Here is a 26,512-nt window from a genome sequence, read left to right on the forward strand (position 1 = left end):
GAGTGTTGGCTGTGCCAGGCAAAAAGGGGGTGACAAAAATACTTGGGCTGGAGGAGACAATGGTGCGGAGTTATAGCTGGGACGCAGTGTGGCTGGTCAGTGGTACCTCTGTGTGCTCAGAGCGAGGCCATGGGGCTCCACCGGAGCAGCAGCTGTGACACACGGGGGTGCAGGGCAGCGCTGGGGGTTCTGCACCCCCATGGCGACAGGAACAGCCCTGCTGGGCTGCCAGGAGGGGGGTGCAACTGTGTTTACTGTAAGAAACAGAAATTTTATCCTCTGGGAGTATCAGCAGAAACATTTTCGTGATGAAATGGAAAATATTTTGGCAGTATCCTATCTTATAAGGAGATCTGAATCACAGAAATTTAAGGATTGAAAAGGACCTCGAAAGATCATCTAGTCCAACCTCCAGATGTTTCTTAGGTTTAGCCTGTGTTTTCTTTACAATAGATGATTTCCTATTATCAGAGTCTGTGAAACAGATTGTTTTTCCAGTTGCACCTGCTTAAGTTGCTTGAAGAAAGGGGACTGTCCAAATGTTTTAGTCTCTTTAACAATGACCTCCTGCCTTCTCTGATTTGGATCCAGCGTTTGTTCCAGTCATGGTTTTTTGGTTTTGGTTGGTTGTGGTTTTCACAGTATCACAGTATGTTTGGGATTGGAAGGGACCTCAAAAGATCATCTAGTCCAATCCCCCTGCTGGAGCAGGAACACCTAGGTGAGGTCGCACAGGAACATGTCCAGGCGGGTTTTGAATGTCTCCAGAGAAGGAGACTCCACAACCTCCCTGGGCAGCCTGTTCCAGTGCTCTGTCACCCTCACTGAGAAGAAGTTTCTTCTCAAATTTAAGTGGAACCTCTTGTGTTCCAGCTTGATCCCATTACCCCTTGTCCTATCATTGTTTGCCACCGAGAAGAGCCTGGCTCCATCCCCATGGCACTCACCCTTTATATATTTATAAACATTAATAATTTTATTAATTAATATTATAATTAATTAATATTATAATATTAATAACATTAATAATTTTTTGTTTTGTTTTGTTTGGGTTTGTTTCGTTTTGTTTTCCCAAGTTCAGGCTGTGGGATGACACCCTGCTGTGTATTTCTCTCAACAACGCGGTGCGACCTGGGAGGTGAGGAGGGATGAGTGCACGTACAGCAATGCCTTTGCTGGAGAGAAGGCCGTATTTCCCTCGCCAGGCTCTGGCTGTCTCCTGGGAAGCCCGAGGGCTACTCTGGCTTTCTGGTTCCCTCGCCGGGTTCATCCCGTATTTTTCTTCTAGGGACCAAACTCGTTACCTTGGCCCCTTGGAGCTTGGCACGCAGGACGACAAACCACCCACACAGTGATGTCTCTGAGAGCCCGAGCAAGGCTGTTGCTAAGCCCGGGGTCCCGTCCCCATCAGAGGCTGCTCCTGCCCGTCCCCAGCCCCTCCGCCACCGCCTCTTTCTCCGGACACCTGCTCGGGCACCGCCGGGCTGGCGCTCTCCCGCACCGCTGCACCGGGGCCCCTCCAGCCGCGAACCCCGCTGGATGCGGCTTTCCCCGCGTTCTCTCTTCCTTCTCACGCCTTGCCCGCAGCCTCTGGTGCGCGGGCTTCCCCAGGCGCCCCCCCGTCCCGCAGCAGCGGGGTGAAACCCTGCGCTCTGTCCCTCCCTCCGCAGCTCCCCCGGGCTGACTTCGCTCCCCGCACAGCCTCGGCGTTTTCCCCCGCTCGCAGTCGGGTGGGCAAGGGGACGTTGAGCCGCTCACGCCGGAAGAAGCGCCCTCCCGCCGGCCGCCTGGCAGCCCCTGCGGAGGCAGGTTCCTCCGCCTTGCCCCTCCGCTCCCGTCCGTCCCGGCAGAGCGGAGCACGAAGGTCCCAGCCCTCGGCTCCAACCTCCACTCCCCCACCGTCCCGCTCCGCGCAGCCGCCGCCCGCCGGGGCGGAGGGTCCCGGGACTCGCTGCCGGCGGCGGGGGGAGGGTCCTGGCGCCTGACGGTGCCCCGAGGCGGGGCGGTGCGAGGCCGCGCCGCCGCCTCCGCGCTGCCTGCGGCCGAGGGGGGAGCAGCGGGCCGAGGCGCGCGGTTCTGCTGCCGCCGCCTCCGGAGCAGCGAGAGCCGCCGGCGGAGCGGGGGGTGCCCGGCCCGCGGCGCAGTCCGGTGAGCCAGTCCGGCGGGGCGGGGGTAGGGGCGCGGAGGGAGAGGTGCGGGCGGCGGCGCCGGCGGGATGGAGCCGGTGGCCGGGGAGGAGGAGGCGGCGGCGGCGGGGCCGCGGCTGCTTCTTTGTGGCAGGAAAGTTTCGGTGCGGCTCGGCGCAGCCGCCCCGCTGCCCGCCGGAGGAGGAGGCCGAACCCCCACCGCCAGGAGGGGCGGCTTTCGGCGGTGCGGGGCCCCGCCTGCCCCGGGCCGCTTGGGCAGGGGGGTGCGCTCCCTGTCACCGGCCTCCCGGACTCCTGGCAGTGCCATCTTTGGGGCCTCCCGGGAGGCGGCGGGGAGAGGGAGCCGAACGCGGGTTGATCGGCCGGACGGGCTTTTGGGGTCTTTTCCGCGCCGGGTGTGAGCGATGCTGAGCGGGGCTGGGGGGAACCGGTGCCGCTGGGGCGGCTGCAGGAGCGGGAGGAGGAGGATTGGGGGAGAGCAGGGGTCGTGCTCCGGGGGGAGGCCGAGGAAAAGTGTCGGGAAGCCGCGGTCGGTGAAACGAAAACACAGCGGTGGGGGGAAGGGGCACGGACGCGTCCGGTGCATCCGAGCAGGGCGCTCGTGGAATCGGCATCGCTCCCGCTCCGCTCCTCGGGAGCCTTTTACACAGCAGCCCGCTGTCGGAGCGCTGCGCTGCGGTGTCCGAACGCGCCCGGATCGCCCATCGAGCCGAAGCATCGTGCAGCGCCCCGTGGGTTTGGGTTTGCACCGTCTCTAGTGGGAGGGAAACTTTTATTTGCTCTGGTTCGCGGGGACAATTAAGTGGGGGGGACCGCCTTGTGAGGGGAGGGCGCCCGTGTGCTCCACACGTGCCCTCGGGTGGTGCAAGGGGGACCCTCCCAGTCCTGCGTGGGTACAGATGGTGGTGCGCCCAATGCAGAGGGATTCAGAAGTATTTAATAATCATTGTAAGAAAGACTAATCTGGCACAGATTTTAAATGTCCCAATCGTGCCTTATTTGCACATTGTCTTGTGTTTCTACTTTGTAATGTCTGTATATTGTTCATTGAGAGCGTTGGGTTTTTTGGTTCATGAAGCAGAAAAACATTTCTGGATACAGAAAGAAATCCAGTGCTCCATTAGCATTTTTTCCCCCTCTTATGAGAACAATACAGGCTCACTCTAAGCTTGCCCAAACATGGGCTGCCTTTTATTATATATTGGTACAGTGCCTAGTGCAATAGGGTCCTCTGGGTTGACATGGTAAGTGCAAGTAGGAGCTCGCTGTCGCGTCACTGTCACGCTGTATTTGTAACAAATACCACCTGCCGAGAAGCTGGGTCTCACAAAGGGAGAAAGGTGGAATGCTTTGAACAAACCCAGTTCTTCTGTCTGTTTGAAGTAGCAGCTGCTCCTCTCCTGTTGACTGCAGACACTTGCAAGGCTCTTCAAAGTTACGTTGTTCAAAGTCTCTGGTGCTTTTTACCTTTAAAAAAATTAACAACTCTGTGATTGAATTGAAAGCCTGTGTGACATCTGTCAGTGTGAAAACAACTGTCTGTCAACATTAAAGATGACATGGCAACTTACCTTACACTTGTTGTAAAAAGGCTGCTGTGGATCTTTGGTCCTAGACACCTGTGTGTACCTTTAGCCTGGGGAGGTATTACACACAAAACCGATCTGTCTGCTTTGTGCATTTGCAGAATTACGTCTTCATTGGTGGATTTTCTAAGGCATTTTTTTGTATTGTCACTTTTTATACGGTATTGTATTTGAGACTGCAAACTAGAGATCATCCACCTTTAGTTTATTGCTGTTCTAATCCAAAGGTGCAAGAGCGGAAAATAACTAAGTTTGGTGGAGGAGGGGTTGGATTTATTGGTAAGCACTGCAATTTGACTCTTTTATTTTTCTTTCCCAAATGACGAGACTCTTTTTTTTGAAGGACCTGCAAAAGGGAATAGGAGTGGGATTTAACTTTTTTTCCAATAGGCTTTTCAGTTGCTGTTTTTTATTTCAGTGTTGGTTGAAGTACTTGTGAAAATTGCTCACCTGGAGGAAACATGAGGTCACAGTACATCACGGCGCCCACAGTCGGTCTCCTCCTGTTCCTGCTGTGGATCCAGTCGTCAACTGGCTGCAATAAGGCTCTCTGTGCTAGCGATGTCAGTAAATGCCTGATACAGGTACGAGCTGTGTTCCCTTTATTTGTTTTTAAGCATTTCTGACCTGTGCCTTGAAAAAGATCCAGTGATACAAGCAAACGGTATTTGATGTTAAATAGTGGGTTTTTTTTAAAGAAGTTAATTATGGTCTCCTGCACATGGAAATGCAGATTAACAACTGCTTTATATGTTTATGTGGGCTTTTTTTTTTTTTTTCTTTTAATGGAAGCCTTTTCAAATCAAGGCTTATGCTTGCTGGGTTATTGTTAGAAGCCACTACCAGCCACACTGTTAGTTTTCAGTCTCTTTCTTCTTTATTAGTGATATTACGAACAAGCGGCAATTTAAAACAGACATTTATTAGAAAGCTTCATGTAGGCCACAGTTGTTCTTTATAGGTATCTCCAATACCAGCAGTTCAAATGTGCTTACAATGCTCCCACAGCTGTCTGAGACCTTCCCCTTTACTTGCAATCTGTGCTCGCTCTTAACTCTCCTGGCCCATGCAGAGGGTCAGTAGTTGATGCCTGATGCTCCCCGTCGTATAAGCTTTGTATGGTTGGTGAAAACATGCCTAAAAGCTCACATGAGAGCACTTGAGTAGGGGTGTAACTTGTGCTAGAGTCCTGAGGTGTACTGGGAAAAGATTTTTGATCAGGAGAGTCCTATGGCTACTAATGGTAATGAAAAAGCTCTGAAAGCATGTGGATTTACCTGAAAAAAACAAAACCAAACCAAAACCACACCAAAACACCACACACACACACAACCAAAACAAGCCGCAAAACCCCAAACAAAACAACAAACAAACAAACAAAACCCAAACAAACAAAAAGCCCCACACTGCTACAACCAACCCCCAAACCCCACAAACCAGATACTTCTGAGTTGAGCTGGTACACGATGGATGTTAAACTCAAATCCAGATGCTGCTTTTGACTCATTGTGTGTCTGTCTGCAGTGAAGGAAACAGACTCAGATCAGGTTGCTCTTCTCATAGCAGGAGTTAAGAGGTGTGCAGTAGAACAAAAGGGCCTTTTCCAGCAAAATTGCAAGCACTTCTGGTAACTACCAAGTATTTATTTATTGACCCCATATTGAAAAAAGGAACCTGCATGTGGTCAGTTGCAGATTTGTTAAAATAAATTGTTTCTTACTGCCTCTTTGTCGATTGGAAATGCAAAAGCAAAAAGCACAATTATCATATGCCAGTAATGTGCTGGCGTGCTTACTCACAGCCTGAAAAGTGATGCAGAAGTGGCATGAAGCATTTCCACGTTTACTTCATTTCATTGACTTCCATATAAAATTTGTCTGGTATACAAATAAAAATCATTGCCAGATTCACAAATCCACCCTGTGGAATGAAGACTGACTGCAAGCTGAACTCTTCTCTCTGGCTTCTGCACTGCTGTTGCTTAGAAACAAAAATTGCTGCTTCTCCTAGCCCTACCATGATCTATAGAGCTTTTAAATACAGAAGCAAGAAAGTTGGGTTTGACTTTTACCTTTTCAAAGAAAACAGTGGTTTTGCTGGTGTGTTGGGCATTGTGCACTGTGACAAACTGATGCGCTTCCAAGTTCCTTCTGTTGCGCTTTTTCAAATCACACCTAGGCTTGAAACCTTTAAAAAGTAGGATGGATGTATGAGGTGTTTGAATAGCAAGTGCAGTTGTATAAATTTGTTAATTTTGGGGAAAGCTGTTGATCCGGATGAAGGGGAAAACAGGAGAGATGTATTGTCTTTTTTTGCTGTGCTGCTGATGGAGTCCACCATCCCTGAAAGCACAGACGTCTCTCCCAGGTCATCACTTTTATTGAGTCGGGCTTGAGGCACCCAGCATTTAAACTTTGTTTTTATGAGCTAGTCTGAATAGAGTACAGCCCAGGAGAAGTGGAGTTACTGCTGCTGGAGTCCTTCCTTTCCACCCTCTGCCTGCTCCCTTCCTGCAAACAGGCCTGACATACCAGTCAGTATTCATTCTTCATAGAAGAACAGATCAGGTCAGACTAGTCTGATTGTGGATATGAATACTGCTAAGGCTTTCACTTAAAGCAATTGTCATCTTTCTTCTTGGCTTTTTTTTTTTAATTAATCTTCAGCACTGTTGTGTCAGTACTGCACTACTGTATGAAGTGCTTCTTATTTCTTTGGTAGGCATACAAGTAGAATATATCTGTGTATTTTTTTTTTTGCCTCTCTAAACTATTCTGAAAAAATCTGAACTTAAAATGCTGTGTTTTGTGATTTTGCTTGACTATCTCATGATCGTTTTTCCTCACCTGTTTTTAAAACTGTTCTGGTTCAGCAAAATCCATGGCTTGAAACCAAGATAATGTCACTTGGAGACAACTGAGGGGGCAAACAGAATGTGAATGTTTGTCATCTGCGTGCAGAAAGTGAGGCTGCCTATATAGAGACATAATGAGACAAAAGATCCCTCTCAAAAAGCATACGGTTAACATAAATATTTTTGCCAGCATGGCTAGGACTCAGTACAGTCATTACTGCAACTCCTTAGGAGCTGTTGTGCGTAAGGGTGGTCCCTACATAAATATTTATTTTGTTAGATCCACAACAGAGAGAGCATAAGATCAACAACTCGCATGCATTCAACTTTCCTTTTGCATCTTGAGGCTCTGGCTGCATGGGTGCCCTTGTACTCCTTATTTTTCTGTAAGCAAAAACCTGTAAGAGAATAGTTTGAGACATCTCTCTACATAACCTTAGCCTCCGCAAAAACCCCTTTGCGGCTTCCTATAGTTGTTGAAGGCATTGTGGATAAGACTTGGGAGTGTAGGCAGAGTGGAACCGCAAAATCAGTTCCCTTGAAGCCTTTGGAGGTTGCTCCTTCCCACATCTCTGGGTTTGGGGCACTGAAATCAAGAACCGACTCTGACCTTGCTTTGCAGGTAGGCCACCGAGCCCTGGTTGCACACAGCATGCATATTGCAGTATTTATTCGAGCACATCTGTTGTTGGCTTGGATGCATGGTTTGTTTTGATGTTTCCATGTGTGGAGGAGATGAGAAGGCTGGTTACGCTCGCTGGGCGGAGCAGAGGCGTATATTGTGTCCCAGCAACATGGAGGAAATCCTTGAAGGCAGAAACCTCTGGGATGGGACGTTCCCACCATTGTTCATAGCAGATGGGTTTGAGGCGAGTCCCAGGCTGTCTCCGGCGGTGCAGAGCTACCTGCAGGATCAGGCTTGGCTGGTGTGTCCATGCTGTGCTGGGGGCTGAGCTTTGCTCTGTCATCTCCAGCAGCTCTGGAAACTGCTGCTGTGCGTAGGAACCAAAGAGTGCTGTGGTTCAGGCTTGGATTTCAGATCCCCCTGAAGAGGACTTGTTTTCTGGAGAATACAGAGTTTTATCTCCTGAACGCTACATGCCTGCAGTCAACTTGGCTGGTGCGCTATCGTTCTGATTAAAATCTCTCTTCATCTTTGTCTTCACCTCCTTGTTAATCTGGTGTACAAACTTGTCAGCTTGAAAGGATTTCCAAGATTTTTTAGCCCGGTGGTATGAAATAAATACCACTCCTTGATTTCAGGGCCCTAGACATCTAAAAATTAATTTCAGTGTGTATGTAGTACGTAACGCAGTTGGATTAACAACACAGTTCTGGCTGGTTTGCTTCCAGGAGATCTTCTGTTATTAAACTGTTCAAGGAAAAAAACATTAGCTCTTTTTCTTTTGCTCCCGCTTCCAGTTTGTGAAGATGTTGCCAGTGCCTTCAGGTCCTATTTCTCACTGCACTGAGAAAATAGTCTATGTCGTTTCAAAAAAGCTTTGAAAAAATGCAGATATTAAATAGCTTGTAAAAATCTTTATTTGCTCTCTGTAGCAGAACTATCTTTATTTTATGAACATGCCTGCTTCCTATTAATGCTGTATTTTTAGACTGAGAGGCTTATTTCTTGCCTAGCAAAATACATTCTCCAATGCACCTTCAGTAGTTCAGCTTGGGAAGTTGCCAAGTTCACTTATGAGTAATATTTTCTTCCACTGACGCCTCACCACCCCCAGCTATCAACAAGGAACGCTTCTCATTCTGCCTTGCTTCACCCACGTCTCATGTAAGCATTCTTTTAAAAAGATATATCCTGTACAAATATCCAGTGTGGATGAGTCAGGCAGAAGGACTCAAGAGTGGTTAAGGAAACCACGTATGTGCAAACACATACATGGAAAAACATACAGTTATTGCCCTGAAGAGACAGTCAAACTCTGAGAAGGAGGGAGCTGGAGAACTCTGCAGAGGGCTAATTAAGTTGCTCTTTCTTCCCTCCTCCCTTTCCAAGTTAGGGGAAAAAAATAGAAGTAAAAATAGAAAATAAAATTATAAAATACACCACTCATAAGCCCTCCTTATAAAAATAAGGTTGTTAAAATACTGGTAGGTATAATGGTGCTATGCCAAGTTAGTGCTTATGCATATCAAACCTAAGCAGAACTTTTTTATTTTGTTGCAAATGTATAATTTACGGTTACATTTCAGTCAGTGAGAGTACTCTTAGACTTACACAATACAATCTATAAAACTGAAACAACTTAAATTTGGTGAATTTTCTGGCTTTGATTTGTACATTACATTTAATAGTTTACAGAGAATCACTTCCTCCCACATACTGGCTTGTTGGTGTTGCAATGTCTTTAATAACTATCAAGTTGTTTGCCCAGTTTTACTGTTGAAGAACAAATATGTAGGATATTTTTAATGCTTATATGTGTTAATACTGTGGCCAAGATAACAGTACTTTACTCATGGTTGGTTTTCAAGTTGTTTTATTCAGGCTTTTAATTCTCAAGGCTGACACAATCTGTTTATCAAACGGTAAGATAAATATTTTAGAAATGCGTCATTCATTCACATAAGTCATCTTTCTAAGTTTGTGGTGTCTCCTCTTGTGGAAAAAAATTGTATATTTTATTAACGAGCCTGTTTTTCATTTTTGACTTGGAGACAGCATACTAATAGGTGACATTAATAAACTTTGAGGATTAAAAAGTAAAAAATCTTGGTAGTTTTCCACTCTGTAAATAAAGATTCAGGACTTATTAAGACTGCATGTTGCAGGAACACATGGGGAGCAGGAGTTCACGCTCACTCACTCAGCAGGGCAAACAGTTCACATTGAGCTGTGCAGGCGACAGCATTTCTCAGCATTACACAGAACATGCAGCAGTTTGCAAACTTGTTTCCTTTGCTGGCTTCAAGAAGATTTGTGATCTGACATGCAGTGGATGGAAAAAACAACAAATCGATGATTTGATACTGCGTTAATGCATCGTAGCACGTCTGCAGCAGGTTTAGGAGTTTGTTCAGTTTTAGTCGAGAACTGGGAGCCTTGCAGCTTCATTTGCTGTTGTCTTAAGCCATGTCACAGCTGGACCTCACTGTGGCCTCCCCCTCTAAAAAGCCTTCTTTGCTCTTTTGTGCACTCCTTGGTCTTCTGTGGCCCATGGGAGCTGGGGCAAGAGCGGGTTCATCCCTGTGCAGCCCAGCAGCCTGTGGGCATTTGTAGTTGTCAGTGTTGCAGAATAGAGAGAAGGAGAGCGTACATGGTCAGGTGCATCTCAGCACCTTGCCTAGCAAACACACTCCTGATGTTTGGTGTAAAAATGCCTCCTTTCTTCCCTACCTGATGCTTCTTAATAGCAGGCAAAGAGTTACTTAAAAAGTGGAGTTTTGCCCTCTCAGCTTCTTCCTAAGGCGCTACAAAAAGTCGCTGCAGGTGCTGTTTGTGTCTGCCTGGAAGGAGTGCTGTCCCTGACCCAGCTGTGGTTACCTGTGGTGGAGCCTCAGTTAGTGACTCCAGGTTAGGAGAATTTGGTGCTAAACCATCTTCTTGCCCTTCCCTCCTGTCTGCGTGCATCTCCCAACCACGCCGCGGTGTGTCCCTCCCCTGCCCTTGGAGAACGGGATCAAAGAGCAGGGACAGACGTCATCTTCTCCCTGCTCCAGTGCGTAGCAGAGATTTGCCAGCGGCTCTTCCAGTAAAGCTGGGAGTGGAAAGGATCCCATGGTCAGTGTTTCCAGTAATGGGATTTTGTTTTCTCACCAGTTGTGCGTAACGTGATAGTTAGGCAGACGTCATCAAAGCCAAATTCTTAGACAGGACAACCAAATATGACTTCTTGACTGTCCATGTTTTGCACTACAGTGTAATTCAAGGCCAGATATTATCATCATGTAGCCACAGTCTTTTGCTGAACTGGAATTACTAGTATGGATTTGAGCTAGAGGGAAGGAGACCACCTTGATTTTAGATTTCCTTCATCTGTGTAGGCTTTTTCCATGCTTTGAGGTTTACAAGTACAGTCTCTTCAGCAGGACTGGTAAACCTTCTGGTAACATGAAGGGAAAGGTTTGTCTTCTTGCTTCCATGCGTTTTCTATTTTTCTAGCTTAATAACAGTTAAAGAAAAATGTGTGTGCATACCATTTCACCTTCTAGAGGCTCCAGCAGTGTTGGAAGTATCCCAGGGTGTCGAGTCAGGGGGGAAGGAGGGAGAGGGTTGTTTTCATAATAGCAAAAATGAGTCAGCTGGACCTGGCGAAAAAAAAATAATCTGGTCACTAATATTGCAGATGTAGAGCAATGTGTAACAAGTGTCCAGAGATGCACAAAATCCTGTGGTCAGATGACTTAACCAAATAAGTTTCTTTTAGAATCCACGAATAGGTGTGATGGTAGATGTCATGTCTCTTCTTGAGTTTGCACATGCTGCTTATGGTAGCTTCCTTTTTAAACTAAATTATAACGTATGTGCACTATTTATATATAAAGAGATATCATTTGAATTTCCTGTTGTGATGGGGAAAACATTCAAAGAACCTGTATATTCAGGCATACATAGAAGTGCACACACCCTTCTCATGAATAGGATTTTTTTCTCTTTTAAATGCTGAGTTCAGATTTGTCTTCAGAATTTCACCTTTAAAAAAAAACCAACAAAAAAACAACTTGCAAAAAATCCTTTTGTAAACTAAGATTGGTTCTTTGGCTGGAACTGTTTTACCGTTTACTCACTGTATTAGTGTACTAAGCTTTTTTAATGCCGTAATTTGAGTTGCGGCTTGAAGAAGAATTGCTTTGCCATGTTAGCGTTTTACATCTGGGGTTGCTGTGGTGTAATGAGTTTCTGTTGTTTCCAGGAGCTGTGTCAGTGCCGCCCTGGGGAAGGAAACTGTTCCTGCTGTAAGGAGTGCATGCTCTGCCTGGGCACACTTTGGGATGAGTGCTGTGACTGTGTTGGTAAGTTTGCATTTCTCTGAATTTGTCTTTTTTATTTTCTTTTTTTTTTAATTGCTTCCTCCTGCCACACGCTGAGCTCACAGTCCTATAATAGAAGTAAAACATCGGGAGAGAATCTGCGCTTTAAACATCTTGCAGCTCATTCTGTGTGTGCTGAACAAATTACTGTGGGGAACCAAACATCTGAAGGCTCTATCTGCTCTGTGGAGTGGGGGGTGACGGTAGTCCAGATTTTGCTTGGTTTATGTCATCGTAACCAACTCTTAATTTTGTCTCTAAAACATAAACTCCTTTTTGAATTGTCATCTTGAGGAAACTATGCAGCACCTGCTTCATGGGGTTAGATGCTGTATGGAGGTTTCCAACTGTAAAATGGCTTGACAGATACCGCACAGTGACAATTTTAGATTTGATTTCCATTTTGAATCCTTGGGACTAGTAGTAAATGTGCATGGCCCAACATTTTCATCATTCTTGTATTTGCAAAAAGAGCTGTTTGTTGAAGAAAGAGGCATACAAATTCTCATTGTAGGGTTAGATTACACTCTTAACAAGAACAGCATTACTACTGACGGGTAGCGTTCAGAGTTCCCAGATCTCTGCAAGTGAATGCTGACCTCGCTTAAGGAGGATATATTCTAGTTTTGTCTCATGTTTTAAAGGTATTGAAAGCTTAATCCTCCTGTGGTTGCTGTAAGTCTCCATCTGCTGCCATCCACAATCCACCTGGCTTCCATGAAAGGGATGCGTCCTGATTGTTGTGTCTCAGGCTCTTTGGCTGGCTGGGTCCTTAGTGAATTCGTGAAGATGATTAGCTTCAAAATGCTCCTCTTCAGCGCAGTCCATTGCTTCTCCTGTTCCATCATGATGTGAATACATTTTCTGGCATCCTGGTTTTGCTTGGTTCTGTCTGGCTTTGCATTACTGTCTTTCAGTAAGCAGTGGAGTGGCATCGTCCTGCACACGTGTGAGTCTTCCCAATGGCATAAAGTATTTTCAGCCCCTGCACCTGTGGAGGATATACATTTAGAAAGAGACCCTAGAGTTTGTTTTTCCTGTTTGATCTGAAATGTTTTAATGGGCTCCTTGAAAAGTGAAATATATATATATATATATATATATATATCTCCTTTTTTCCTCCTCCCCTTTACAGTTCCAATGTCTTCTTGATTGTTGTAATGTAATACTAAAGTGTGCTGTTGTCATGTTCAGTCAGAGGTGGGGAATCAGATAATAGGTTATTACCCTAGTTCAGAACCATTATCTGATGCAGGAAGCCAGGCTTAGTGTGCCAGTCTCCTCCAGGGAGTCGAAGAACCCACCTTGTGGGATTGTGAAGAGGAAGAGTCAAGTCCACACACACGTTTTTCTCTAAATCTGCAGATTGCTCACTGTTCTGCTGCTGTTTCTCATGGTGCTGTTCAGGAGAGAGATTAATGATATTTTAGGTTCAGTGTCCCACTACTGAGTAAACTAAAACTCCAGATGGTTCTCTGGGTGCCTCAGGCCTTGTCGGTTTTGTGATACTGCCCTATTCAGAAGGAATTCTTCTTTTCTGTGTAGGGTTGTCCTTGCTTTAGCCTTATTCAGATGAGGAGAGAGGAGCGTGTGCTGTGCCCGGCTTCCTGGAGGTGGTTCTTTGCTGATACTTGAGCTGATATTTAAGTCTCTTTATAAGCTGATCAAGTCTAATGTAAAAGCCGATAGATTTTCATGTCTTTTGGGTCATTTCTGCTCTGAGGTCAGGAATTACCTCCTGCTCTTCAGCATTAATTTTACTTATGGTCAGTTGATGCCCTGTGTTTTGTGGGGATATTCTCTCCCTGCTCTGGCAGGGGCAAAGACACAAGAGATAGGAGAGTGACAAGTTCCTCTTTTCTCTACTTTTTCTCAGCTTTGTGGGTTAAGCTCTTCTAGTCCTTTATAGACAGTCTTCCCTACTTCCGTCATTCCAACAGCCCATTTCTGCATCTTCCCATTCAAGAAAGATGGACTGAGACTGTATACAGCTCTGTGGGCTGGCTAAAATCTCAGCTATGTAGTAAGAGAGATGAGTAAGAACAGCGGACAAAAGAAGGAAAAAATACTTAAACCGAAAGGAATATTTTGTGGCTTGTTACAGTTGAATACATTTGTATTTCCTTCAGTTGCAGGCAACCTAGCTCTAGCATAATGGCTTTGTTACTTTCTAAATTCTGGTTATCAAATTTTGTCTTAAGTCATTGGCTTCCAAAGCAGTAATGTAGACATGTTTATTCTTTAACAGTTGCTCTTAAGTGAAGCTTTTTTATTTTTGCTTTAACCTAAGCTACTGTATGATTGTAATTATTATAAAATTAAAATTATTATAATTATAATTACAATTCAAATACTTCTAACAAATAGTAAGAGGGAAGGATCTTTGTGGAATGAGCAGTTACCCATTAAATTATGAGCAATGGTTTCTTGGTAACATCTTAAGATAACATTTTCATACTGGATTCATATGTAGACAAACTGTACACATTCTGTAATAATTGGATAAACAATCTTGATTTTATTGTTTTCCTGTGTGTCCTTCTTATTGGTGGAATTTATTTTCTGAATTGAACCTGACAGCAGGGGCCTCCAGAAAGGCTCACTAGTTTCAATTTCACAGCATTGATACAATAACATCAAGGAAGGTATATGTCTCTTGATGTATATGTTCCAAACTCTTACCTGGTTTGATATCTTCCTAGTTAAATTTTTGGTGGGCATCCTTTATTACAATTGTATGGTGAGTATTCCAAGCACTTACTGAAAGTTGATAATGCAGGGATATAATTTTCTTTATTAAAGCAGTGAGTCTAGGATCAACTGTGAAGAACAAACCTAGTTGAGAGGAGTAGGAAAATAATGGTTTCTGCTAGGAAGTTTGCCTAAGTGGAATTTTTTAGTGTGACCTGATGTTTGGAGGAGAGGCACTTTTTTTCTACCTAATGCTAGGCTCACTTTTTTTATAGGAGCAGACTATGTTGTGTTGTTCCTTCTGTTAAGTGCTGGTAATGCTAACCGCTTGCTTAAGATTTGCAAGATCTCATGCTAATCGTCATGGGCAAACTTCACTCTGTTTTGTTCATTATGCAAATCCATATATTTAGATTGAAAAGACTGTGGTTTTGTATGGGGTTCCAGTTAAACGTGATTTCTGAAGCTGGCGTCCTAATGTGCCTGCAGGGCAGGACACGCTTCTCTAGTTGTATGGGACAGTAGACTTTGAAGATTTATGTCTCATATCACTTTGATACAAGAGGTTTTAAGAATTGATGTGCTTTGCAGCTGTAGCTGTCTAAAACTGTATCTGTGAAACTACCCAAAATCATATCCAGATGGAAAATGGATTTGTCTGTCTTTTGACAGGTGACTTCTAATAGTGTTTTATGGCTTCTGAGTTTAAATACATGTGCAGATACAACTTTTCTTTTTAATCTTGGTTGTGTCAATGTTTGGATTAAATCAAGGTACCCTTCAGTTTCATTGTTGGTAATAAATGTTAGTGTTTAAATGCTTAATGAAAAACTGGCTCCTGCATTGCACATCACAAAAGGATTTTGCAGGAAGTGGTAAAGAGGATTACAAGGTTTCAAAAGAGATACCACAAAAGACATTGAAAAAATAAGGAAGGGGTAACCTGGAAATAAGCATTTTGCCTGTAATGACCCCTCCAATTAAGTAGCAAAAAAGGTTCATCTGAGCTGTCTCTAAGCAGGTAAAGTAATTGAGACTCTTGCTCCCTCCTGATAGTGATCTTTGCATCTCTGGCAGATGACTAGTAAGATCTAGTGCACTGCTGCAGCAGATGAGATCGAATACTTGAATTGTGATCAAAAGCTTCATGTACCTCAGGACTTGTCAAGATACTATCTTCCTTCAGTCGTAACCTTTCATTCCAGATTTATGCGAGGATCGATTTTACTGTGCTTTGACTCTTTTCCCAGGGGAAACAAACCTCTCGTTGAACTCTTCATACTCTGAACTGTGATGCTAGCGTAAAAAGGGAAGCAAAGCGCCGTGTAGATTAGGTTTTTCTTTTTGTTTGGATCTCACAAGTCGCAGGTGTGTTTTGTGGAAGTCTGCAGAGATCTGAAACCTGCTGTTATGGAAAGCTCATCCTGCTGTATTTGGTGGCACTTCTGCTATTGAGCTGAGAGTGGGAGATACATATATATACATATATAAAACGCTCAGTTCTGCTTAGCAAAAAAAAAAAAAAAAAAAAGGCAGTTTTAATTTTCTGAATATTCCCAGCCTGTTAAAGAAGAAGAGTTTAGGGAGTTTTGTGTAACTTATTGTTTCACTCCTCTGCAGGTATGTGCAATCCCCGCAATTACAGCGACACCCCTCCAACATCCAAGAGCACCGTCGAGGAGTTGCATGAACCAATTCCTTCACTTTTCCGGGCGCTGACAGAAGGGGATACTCAGCTGAACTGGAATATTGTTTCCTTCCCTGTGGCAGAAGAACTGTCACACCACGAGAACCTCGTTTCCTTTTTAGAAACAGTGAACCAGCCACAGCATCAAAATGTCTCTGTTCCAAGCAACAATGTCCACACATCTTACTCGAATGACAAAGGTAATGAGTGTAGTGTCTAAATTCCTAGTGTTTCCTCTTATCTCTTCCAGGAGCCTTCTCAGTGCGTCTTCTGTGCTTGTCTGTGCTCTCTTCTTCTTTTCCCATAAAAAAGCGTGAAAGGTTCAGTCTAATTTTGAGCAAGACCTAACAAAAGGAGTGAGGCAAAAGTAGTGAGGAACTTGGAAGATGGTGTTAACATGTCTAATGGTCTTAGGAGACACTGAACCACAGGAGTTTGTTATCTCTATAATTCCTCCTGTGGCATGAGGTAGTTTGTTCACGATATTTCATGTGCACTGGCATGGTGACTTTGACTGTGAAGCAGTTACCTATATCTAGGAGACAGGACAAACCAAAAGCTGGATCCAAATCATGTATCTTTGCAGGGGCAGGCAACTAAAATGCTTGGCTTCAGAGGTCTGAGATAGCCATGTGCTATAAGCCACTGCAACTGAAGTAGATGTTTATTTTTTTCATCTGAGCTGACATAACTTGAGCTCTTTAGAAAGATAGTTTGTATGTTTAGTAAAACTGAGTAAGATTAACAAGATCGCTCTTTATGTTGACGAGGGATATGTGACAGACAATCTTAAAAACAAGCAATTTGGGGGGTTGTTAACTTACGACTCATTGCTCTTATTTTCTATCAACTTTTTTATATTCTCACATTTAGTTTAGAGCACAGACTTCAGAATATTGTTTGCTGGTAGCAGCGGGAAGATAAGAAGATTGAGGTAGTGGAAACAGTGGCATAAGAAAAATACTCTCTGCTTCTTTGTTTCCATCTTAAACCTGAAATATTTTTCGCTGCAAATCAATACATCAGACTTAAAAGAAGCTCATAAAGAGCTCCCTGCTTAACAGGGAAAAAATAACATCTGATTTATTAGCATAATTAATACTTTGCTTCCTTCCCAACACACACTTTAAGTATTAGTAACCCCATATATTGCTGTTGTAATGGCTCTTTTATCTTATCAATGAAAGATACCTTAATTGATGGACGTGCTGCTTTTCTATACCGTGGTGAACCTTTGACCTAGTTACGTTTCTGAGTAGGACTGAGTAGGAGTTGGTTAAATAGGACCATAATGGCAACTTTTCTAATTTCCTTTGGTTAAGGTACGTTAGAAAAATAAATTAATTCCAGAACTGGGAAACCAGATGGTCAGAAAGAATCTCATTCATGTCTTTGATGTTATTAAAATACTTGCTTGACATTATGAGAGTGATGCAAAAAAACATGTTAAATGGCAAACCACAAAAAGCCCTGTGTGCAAGCACTACTGTATTTAAAGATATAAATTATAGTTGCAAAAAAAAATATTCTTGGAACAATCTTTAATATATCCCACTGTACTTAGGTGCAGTAACAGATGGCTGTTCCCTGACAGTCCTTTACTACCATACCAACAGGATGGGCTAATGATAGTTTTGGATTAAACGTGGAATTTGAATTGCATCTCAAGGGTGTGGAGGGGTTCCGAGTTTTAACAACATGGACAAATACATAACACTGCAATTTTTTCTTAGTCAAAAGTCTCCTTCATTTCATTTACTGAGAATATATCAGAGATTAGGTTGAGAGACCTTTCAGTGGAATGATGGTAGTCCAAAAACAACAGTTATATTTAGAAATAGTTACAAAACGCCACTGGTTTTTGGGCTTCAGTAGACACTTAGAGCAGAAATAAATGTCAGAGCTGTTCTTGTAATCACTGGCTATGCCTCCTCCATCTTAGTGATCAGTGAAGAACAGGGAAAGGTAGAAAATGGCTTTCAACATCCTATACTTTTAAGTATCTGAATATGTAAATCTGTTGAGGAGTCTCTCTTTGGTCACAATGTTAATAACTTTGTAGTGCTCTGCTTTTTCAGAAGTCATGTTAAATTTTGCTTATAAAAACATGGATGATTTGTGCATTGAGAACAGAAGAAGGTGGAAAGAAGAGTTGGCTGCTGGCCTGGGTCAGTTGATGTTTATTATGGTGGAAGCAAGGACAACTGGAGGAATTGTAACCTCTTGTGTTGGGTGTTGTGTGAGCCCTGGGCTGGCATTGGTTTTAATACTTTTTTCGTGAGTTTGTTGGGGAAGCGGCAACCAAAAGGTGGAGTGGTAGGAGGTCGAAGGCTGAAGAGCTTTGTGAGCTTCGGCACAGAGGGGGAGCCCAGGAAGCTGCTGGAGTCTGATGCTTCTGCTCATGCAAAGATCGGTAACACAATCAAGTCACTGTGGTGTCTTAGAAGAACCCCTGTAACAGAGGGTGGGCCTGTGCTTGTGTGTGCTCAGTTGCAGTAAATAACCATAGCCTGTAGTGGAATAAGCTGAGGACCATATCTTTACCCTTTCCTTCTCCCCAAACACGCTGCTAAGCTTACAGGCACATTTTGCAAATGGAGACATCCTTTGGGTGACTCGCTGAGCAGTTGTCTTCAAGGCTGTGACATTCAGGGATTTGAAGGGATATCCCCGTGAGCAAGAACATGGATGCTTTATGTTTTCTTTACAGTGCTGTGCCTCCTCCATTTTGAGGTTCTTCTGTGACTCCTTGCATGCTTCACTCCAACATGGTGTTCTGGCAGCAGCCTACTGCATTGCCTGTAAAGGGAGAGGAGCTAATGAGAGGTAGATTTTGATAAGCGGACAGTAGTCTGTGCTGTCTTCTGGAATACATCCCAAAATGCATAGAGGCAATGCCTACAAATACCCCTTGTCACGTAACAACAGCTCTCATTTTAATTTTAATGTGTGTTCATGCAGGGATTGCTGTTAAGCTGGTCCAGGGTGCCAGACTTGCTCTATACAGTTCTGGGTGGGTGCCAGGAAAAGCAGCCCCAGCCACGGGAACCCCCGAGCTTTGTGCCTAGAGCGGCATGAAGCCCCCGGCCCCGGGAGGGCACCCGTGGATCCGGGAGGAGGTGGGGTGCGGTGGGATATAAAGCATTCCTTTCTCGCCCCAGCTGGCCGCAAGCCCAGCCGCCAGACCTTGAACTTCCTCGTTATTATCTTAATGAGTGTCTTCCCTTTCCTCCTGTGGATTGACTTGTAACGTTTTAGCTGCCAAAGCATGCATGCGCTGCTGGAGCTGCTGCCGTTCTTTGTATCAGTAGTTTCTGGCATTTGAGGCGCTGTTTCAGAGAGGATTGTGATGATTATTAATCTAGAGCTGCATTTATACTTCATTCTTTTTTGCTTTACTTTTAGCCGATACCCTCAGAGCTCTCTGAACTGTGAGTTCAGATGTTTAAATAAGCTTAATTGTTTCAGATGGTGACAGGATGTTGGCAAGAGAGAGAGGAACTAGATAATCTTTTGGCAGCTGATGAAACAAAATCTGTGTTGTAGTTCAGGGTTTCTGACTTACACTGCTTGGTGACATGGGAGGGATGGCGTCCACTCTGTGCTTCTGTTCCCCCCGTAGAACCAGCCAGATAGGGGGGAGCTAGAAATCCCATAAAGTGGCATCTTCCTCCGTAGGTACATTAGGATTTGTTAAATGTTTCTTTTTATAAGTTCTGACTGGCATAAAATGTTGTGGCTGGTGGATAGAGTTACTTTTTTTAAGTACTTTTAGAGCTACTGATAAACAGACCAGCAGACAACTTACGTAGCAACTGTAACTTCAAATGTAGCATATGGGGAATTGTTATTAACTGGGAAAGTTTTTTCCTCTTGTAGATAGGCATTTTTCCTTAACTTACGAGAACTGAATTGTTTTCTCTGAGTTGCTAAGTTCCTCTGTAGTGCACCAACACAGATCTCAGTTGCAGCACAGACAGTATCATAGCAAAGCCTGATAGAAACATGAGTCCACTTCTTATGGTCATTTTGAATTTAGTCTTGATTGTTGTTTCTCCTACACAACCTTTGTTGAGTATGAATTGAGGGGAAAAAACAGTGAGAAATTCATGTTCTGGGAAAAAAAAAAAAAAAGAATGCTGCTGCATCTTCTTCTTCCCTGCACCCGTAGCCTGTAGTCCCTACTGTGTGAAAATGGGCAAAATGCAAATGAAAGAGCTGTTACTGCACTAAGTAACATCATTTTTATGTACACTGAGGGTGCCAAGTGATGACAGTGTAATTAGGTTTGTGAAACAATTTAAATACTCTCCCGGATCCCAGCTGAGCCTGTAGGTGTGTATTTTTTTTTTTCCCCCTGTGTAACTGTTTCTGCAGCCTAGAAAACGAGATTTAATGCTTCAGGCGAAGAACGCTCCTGCTTTTAGTAATTCATCCTCTATAGGGGCACAGGGACTCTGCTGAGGAAGGGACCAGGAGTGTCCCATGACGAACAAAGCGCACCCTGGCCAATCTGACTCCTTCAGACCTGGCAAGTCTCTGAGTCAGCAAGATTTCAGAAACTGTTTGGTAGCATATACGGTGGAGCGTGTCCTCCAGCTGCTTAGGAGTGCTACTGGGAACCAGCCAGACCTACTGCTGGCTCCAGCCTGCTATGTGCAGTCTGTCCTCTCCCCTTCACAGCACTTTTGGATTGGTCCCTTAGGACCTAATTCACTTGGTTTGTGTGCAGGTGGAAATAAACCTTCTTCTCCACTCAGTCAAGATTAATGTCCTTGGTTGTTGCTGCCACTTTAATAAGGTTGAGGTCTGGCTTTGGTTTCAATTTTGGTCCTGGGAGAGTGGTCGAGTAACCAGTCTCTCTAGTCTTGCGGGCCTGATTGCTGTCATCTGGTTTTGCCAGGGTTATGGGCCTGGTGCTGCTTGTCCTCTGGCCTCTTTCCCCAAAAGAGACATCTTCAGTCTCTCATTTCAGTATTACTGATCTTTACATCCTAGAAATCACACACTTTTTTCCACAAGAGGTTCAAGCAGGCATTACCTGATGATCTGGGCTTCTCTAGGACTTCTGAACTGGTACTGGCACAGATGAGGCTAACATGAAGGTGAACACAGATGTCTCCAAACACAGAGGGGGCTGGTCATTCTCTGGTGCGAAGACAGCCTGCAAGTGCTGGGAACAGCTAACCCACCTCAGAGTGTGCACAATTTTCCTGATGAGCTTTCCTGACCTACTGTAGGCTTTCCTTTGCATGTTGCGAGTGATCAACATGATAGCAGTGAGCACTTCGGCCACCCTTTGGAGAGGACTCTGGTTTCTTTAGAGTTGTTCCACTACTATCTAGAGAGAGCCATGAGTGATTTTGCCTTCTCAAGCTGATCCAGAGACTAGGACAGTGAGGTGGAGATGGCATCTCAAAAGCTGATTTTGCAGCAAGAAGTCTTTCTGGATTAGCCAGGATTGCCTGTTTTGGGGTAGAGGCTGTATACCTCCAGCTGACACCTTCTAAGACTGACCCTTATGATATTTAAGGTCGAACTTGAGAAGAAAACTACTGAAAAAGTATCAGAGGAGTGAACTGTGATTAAGCAAGAGGGTATAAAGATACTTCTTAGAGAGGCTTCTGTAAGGTTCCTGTGCTTGCATACCAGCACTGAACTGGTTGACTGATAGGACACTGGTGCTTCAATCTCATGATGAAGACTGCTTGGAGACCCACCTCTACTTTCTCACACTTTGCACTTCCACTCAAAACCTCCTGTGAGGAGTGAGGGGAACAGGTACCTGGGAATGCCTGGGCCTCCTGGGAACAGAAGCTGTGTGCTCCTTCTTGGCATCCAGGCAAACTTAGTATTTTGTTGCTGGTAATGAAGTGTTGTCAAGTCCTTGTGCATCCTCCATAGCAAGATGGAGCTGCTGCACAACACCTGGGTAGATTCTTGCCTATGAGGCTGTGGTGGCTACATCTCCCTACCACTTTTCAGCTTTGGCTGAGTGCTTCAGGTGTATACCTGGCTGCTCACTCTGCTTGTGCTACCATAGCACACACTTCTGTTTTGGTCTGTTCCTCTCCCCTCTGTGAATCAAGTATCATTACTGAAGCTGTAGATACGTTGGTTGGTTTCAGGCAGTGGTTTTGTTCTCTGAGAACTCTTCCTCTGGTTGCTGTGCCTCAGCCTTATTATAAAGGGTCATAGAAATAAAAGGGCCAAGAATGAGACAGAACTTACACAGCCACAGTGTATTTTGTTGACATTACCAGTGGTCCTTCAGGTACTCCAGGGTTTCTTGGACAACTTGCAGCTTTACTCACAGCACAGCTTTCCTGGGAGCAGAAAACTTGCTTCCGCTGTGGGTCTGCACTATATCCCCAAGATCCTTATTGCCTGTTGCACTGTATATGGTGTCTCCAAGAAGTGTGTGTCAGTTGGAGCCTGAACAAGGCAGTTAATACTCTCCTGCTTTCAGTGGGCTGGCAGCAGGTACTGTGACCCTCTTGTAGCTGTTTAGGTCATAGTAAAATGGTTTGACAGTGATCAGGGTTCTCTCATAGATGTTTTGACAAACGATAATTCTTAAAAGGGTAGTCAAGGAGGATGATGCATCCTCAGAAAAGCTGGTGGGTACACTGTGCTCTCCTCTACATTGTACTGTCCCTTGCCAACTGTGTTGGTTCTGGGGAAACTGAATAGATCTGATGGCTTGTGGAGTGATGCAGACCCTGTTGGCCTCAACTCACCTTTGGACCTAACCTTAGTAGCTTGCCTTGAGAGATGAATACTACTGAGGTTGCTGCTCTGTTGGGCACCAATATTTTGAAGGGAAGGTTCTGGTGCATTTCAGCCTTCCAAGATGTACTCACAGATAAGAGACTGAATAAACACTATGGTGAACAGCTACACTGCTCCAAGAGTCCTTCAGTTACTCACCCTTCTCCATATCTCCATAATAATTCAAAAAAACCCCACTGTCTTGATTTACCATTTACGTTTGGAGTATGTTTTTCTAATCCATGTTGGAAAGTAGATCACTATGTTTCTCCTGGATCCACACACCATAAACAGTAATGGGGTGGAAAGACATCTCCTGCTCACAAGTCTGTCTGATATGTGCAAGTGGAACATTTGTGTTTGCAGACAGCTTTTGGTTGTGCTTTAAACCAAAGTATGCCAAGTTAGATTTGGGTAAATGTGATGTAATCAGGATCCTTTGGAGGATGAAACAAGTTACAGTGTAATCACCTGGTCAGCACAGAAGAAAGTTGGTAGAATCTGTCAGAGTGGAGAATTGGAAGTAGACTGGGGACGGATGTTTTTGTTTCATAGTTGTGGTGAATGCCTCAGCTCCAGTGTGAGGTTGCAACACTAAACTTCATGGCATTTCAAGTAACTGCACGGATATTAGAGGAATTAAGTCGATGCTTAGGCAGGAGTTTCTTAATCTTAGGAGTAGAGCTGGCATTGTTGCTATAAAAAGAAGAAAAAAGTGTGCAGTTTCAGGTTGAGGAAAGTGCAATTCTCTAGCTCCGTGATTTAATGCAGTTTAAGAATATTGTTGAGTTATAGGGGAGAATGTTTACACTTAAGTGGGTTTTGTTGTTTTTTAAACAACTTCTCTAAAACGGAACTTTTAAATGATAGCATATATTTACTGCTGGCAACTGTGAAAGTGGTATCTTGGTGATAAAGATATTACATTCAGAGGACACATGCTTGCTTTTTATTTTGGCACAGCCCATCTTTATACTTTAAAAGGTATCCCTCATAACTGTGGGACACAGAAGAATCCCAACAAAAACATTATTGCCTATGACTATATGTAGAAATAAATTAATCCAGAGGCAGAGCAGACAGCAGGTTGAGTTGTAGACACTGAAAACTTGAAGTTGGTAGACTGCACCTTGGGTCTCTCTCTCTTCCCTCTGCTTTCACTATCATCTCTTTTTTTCTTTACACCTTATTGTTATGACTATTTGCAATCCTACTTCAAAAGCTGCACATTTAATGAATTTTTAACTAACCTTTAACAATATTTTAAGACCCTTTAAACCAATTTTTTTCCCCCTCTCGGTTTAGAACACATGTGTACTGTGGTGTATTTTGACGACTGCATGTCAATACATCAGTGCAAGATCTCTTGCGAGTCCATGGGAGCATCCAAATACCGATGGTTTCACAACGCCTGCTGTGAGTGTATTGGGCCAGAATGCATTGACTATGGCAGTAAAACTGTAAAATGTATGAACTGCATGTTCTGAAGCAGAAAAATTGTAGTGTACCAATACTGAGGCCAAAGTAATCTCTCTCGGTTAAAGAGACAGGGATTGCAAATACTGTCTTTTGGTGGAGTGCCTACTGGTTGCAATTAAATGTACCTAGTTGAAAAAAAGATGTATAAAATCTGAAAACTTTTTTTTTCCTTTATTTTTGAAAATTCATGTAAGCAAGGCTAACTAGTAGAAGTTTCATCACTATGTTTTAAATTTATTTTTCTTTATTTCTGCTCAGATGGTACCGCCATGCTCATCCTTGCTGTTCTGATTGTTTTCCTTTGATTTGAAAGTATTGACTATACTGGTTTTTGGAATGTAGTACTATATCTTGTAGTTTAGAGTAGGGAAACCTTAAGAATATGGTAATGAAATTCCCATCATTTAAGTTCAACAAATAATTAAATGGCTGCTAGGGCAGTGGGAGGTGGTTGCTCTTTGAGGGGATGGGTTTTTTGCTTTTGCTTTCTGGTTTTGTTTTTTGTCTTTATTACCTTCCAGTTTTTGAGCTTAGCCTTCTATTGTGAGAATGGTATTTGGCGAAAAAGAAAAATTCATGCTTTCTCTTCAAGTTCAACACATGGGCTGTCATGGATAAAATCCTAACTTCTTAGAAGGGCTGCCCAACAAAACACTATGAATGGGACACTTTTCTTCCAAGTTTCATTTGCTCTGCTCTCATAAGTACATTGGAGCCTGTGTTGTGTAATTTATATATCTTAAAAATATGTATCTTTTCAGTCTTCTCTTAGGCACCAAAATAAAGTTGTTAAGTGCAGTTGCATGTCCCTCTCAGGGTCGCTTAGTCCCTGAACATTCAGTCCAGTAAAGGAAACATGAAAGGTTTTTATGGATTTAATTACTAAATTAATAAAGAAAATGAAATGACATGAACTAGCAGGTGGTACACAGTTACCAGTTGAGCAGTTGGCACTGACTGTTGCCATTTAGTAGTTTGCCATTAATATTTATTCTGAAACATAATTTTCTTTTTTCTCCCATGAAATGTTGTCACTGGAGAAGGGAAGATGTGTCCACAAAGGCGAAATTAGGATGTTCTGAGTTTAGAACACTGTCCATTTCTGTAAGAGTTTTAATATGTTGACAGTACTATGACCCAGTTAGGTCTCCATTGATAATGGTACTAAGTACAAGAATAAAGTGTATGAGTAGGTAACGACCAGCTTTTGGTATTTATATTCATGTGGGTTTTAACTCCTTGAAATTTTTTTAATGCATATATACATATGCACACACAGAAAAAGAATATTTGACTATTCATGTTTCTCTCACTAACTTTAGTCTAGAGGGATTAAACTGTTTTCTAGTCACACCTGTCTATCTGTACCATGTACAAATGAAAGCAGTCATTTTAAATTTATGTTGTTGAAATGTTTGCCTGAATGTTTTTTCATATTTTTCTCATGATACAGTTCTTTCAATAAGATGAAACATAATAATAAAAAAATCTGCTCTTGTGAATAATGTTAGTTTTTTCAGTCTCTTTTTCAGCTGTAAAGAAGTACTTGAAAGATGTTTCTTGTTTTGAGCTAGTGGAAAATGGAATACCTTCATGCTTTAAACTTACAATTAAGTCATAAAAAATCATAGACATAAATAGAAAAACTTATATCATCGTGAAGGAGTCATTCTTCCTGTATTTGACAATTCACATTATCTTTTTTTTTCTGCTTGAGTTTCTTAAAATGAATGGAGAGGAAGAATACGTTAGAGTTGGTTTTGCCTGATATTGGCTGGAGGGTGATGCATCATCATTCTTGACCAAGACAGGAGATGTACAGTGAGCATGGCTACAGGTCATGAGCATCCTTCAGGTTCGTGTTAAATTATTGCAAACGTTACATTAGTTCAGAATCTGCTTGGAGGAAAAAAAACAAAGGGCAGATGTTTCTGGTCAGGCACCTGCTGCCCCATGGATCTGTGACACTGTGACATTTACATCATCAGAATTTCCCTGTCAGGTCAAGTCCAGGGAACAGCAAGGGTGGGGAGCAGGAGGGACTGGGGGAACCTTGCCTCACAGGTGTCCGGGAAACACTGTGGGGAACGGCACAAACGTGTAAATACGGTTGTCTGTGTCATGGCCTGAGAGCCAGCAGTGAGGATCCACGTTTTCTGGGGCTTGCCTTATTTTCTGTAATTCCAAATGCTGTCTGGAGCTTGCTGTAAGCCTTGTGTATATGCAAATGTCATACAGCAACAGCCAGTGTATTTTATTACAATGAGTGTTTTAAGAAGTATTTTAATAAAAAGACATTACTGGTTTA

At 43.5% G+C, this 26,512-nt stretch overlaps 1 protein-coding gene across 1 annotated transcript; it reads left to right on the plus strand.

Moving 5' to 3' along the window:
* Positions 1-1,835: 1,835 nt before the first annotated feature.
* On the plus strand, positions 1,836-26,512 carry TWSG1 (twisted gastrulation BMP signaling modulator 1). Its single transcript, XM_082046238.1, has 5 exons — positions 1,836-2,148; positions 4,152-4,317; positions 11,459-11,558; positions 15,888-16,154; positions 24,031-26,512. The coding sequence occupies exons 2-5, from the start codon at positions 4,195-4,197 to the stop codon at positions 24,210-24,212; spliced, it is 672 nt and encodes a 223-aa protein (XP_081902364.1). The 5' UTR covers positions 1,836-2,148; positions 4,152-4,194; the 3' UTR covers positions 24,213-26,512.

Source organism: Streptopelia decaocto (assembly GCF_964273445.1).
Source record: "Streptopelia decaocto genome assembly, chromosome: 2".
Classification (NCBI taxonomy): domain Eukaryota; kingdom Metazoa; phylum Chordata; class Aves; order Columbiformes; family Columbidae; genus Streptopelia; species Streptopelia decaocto.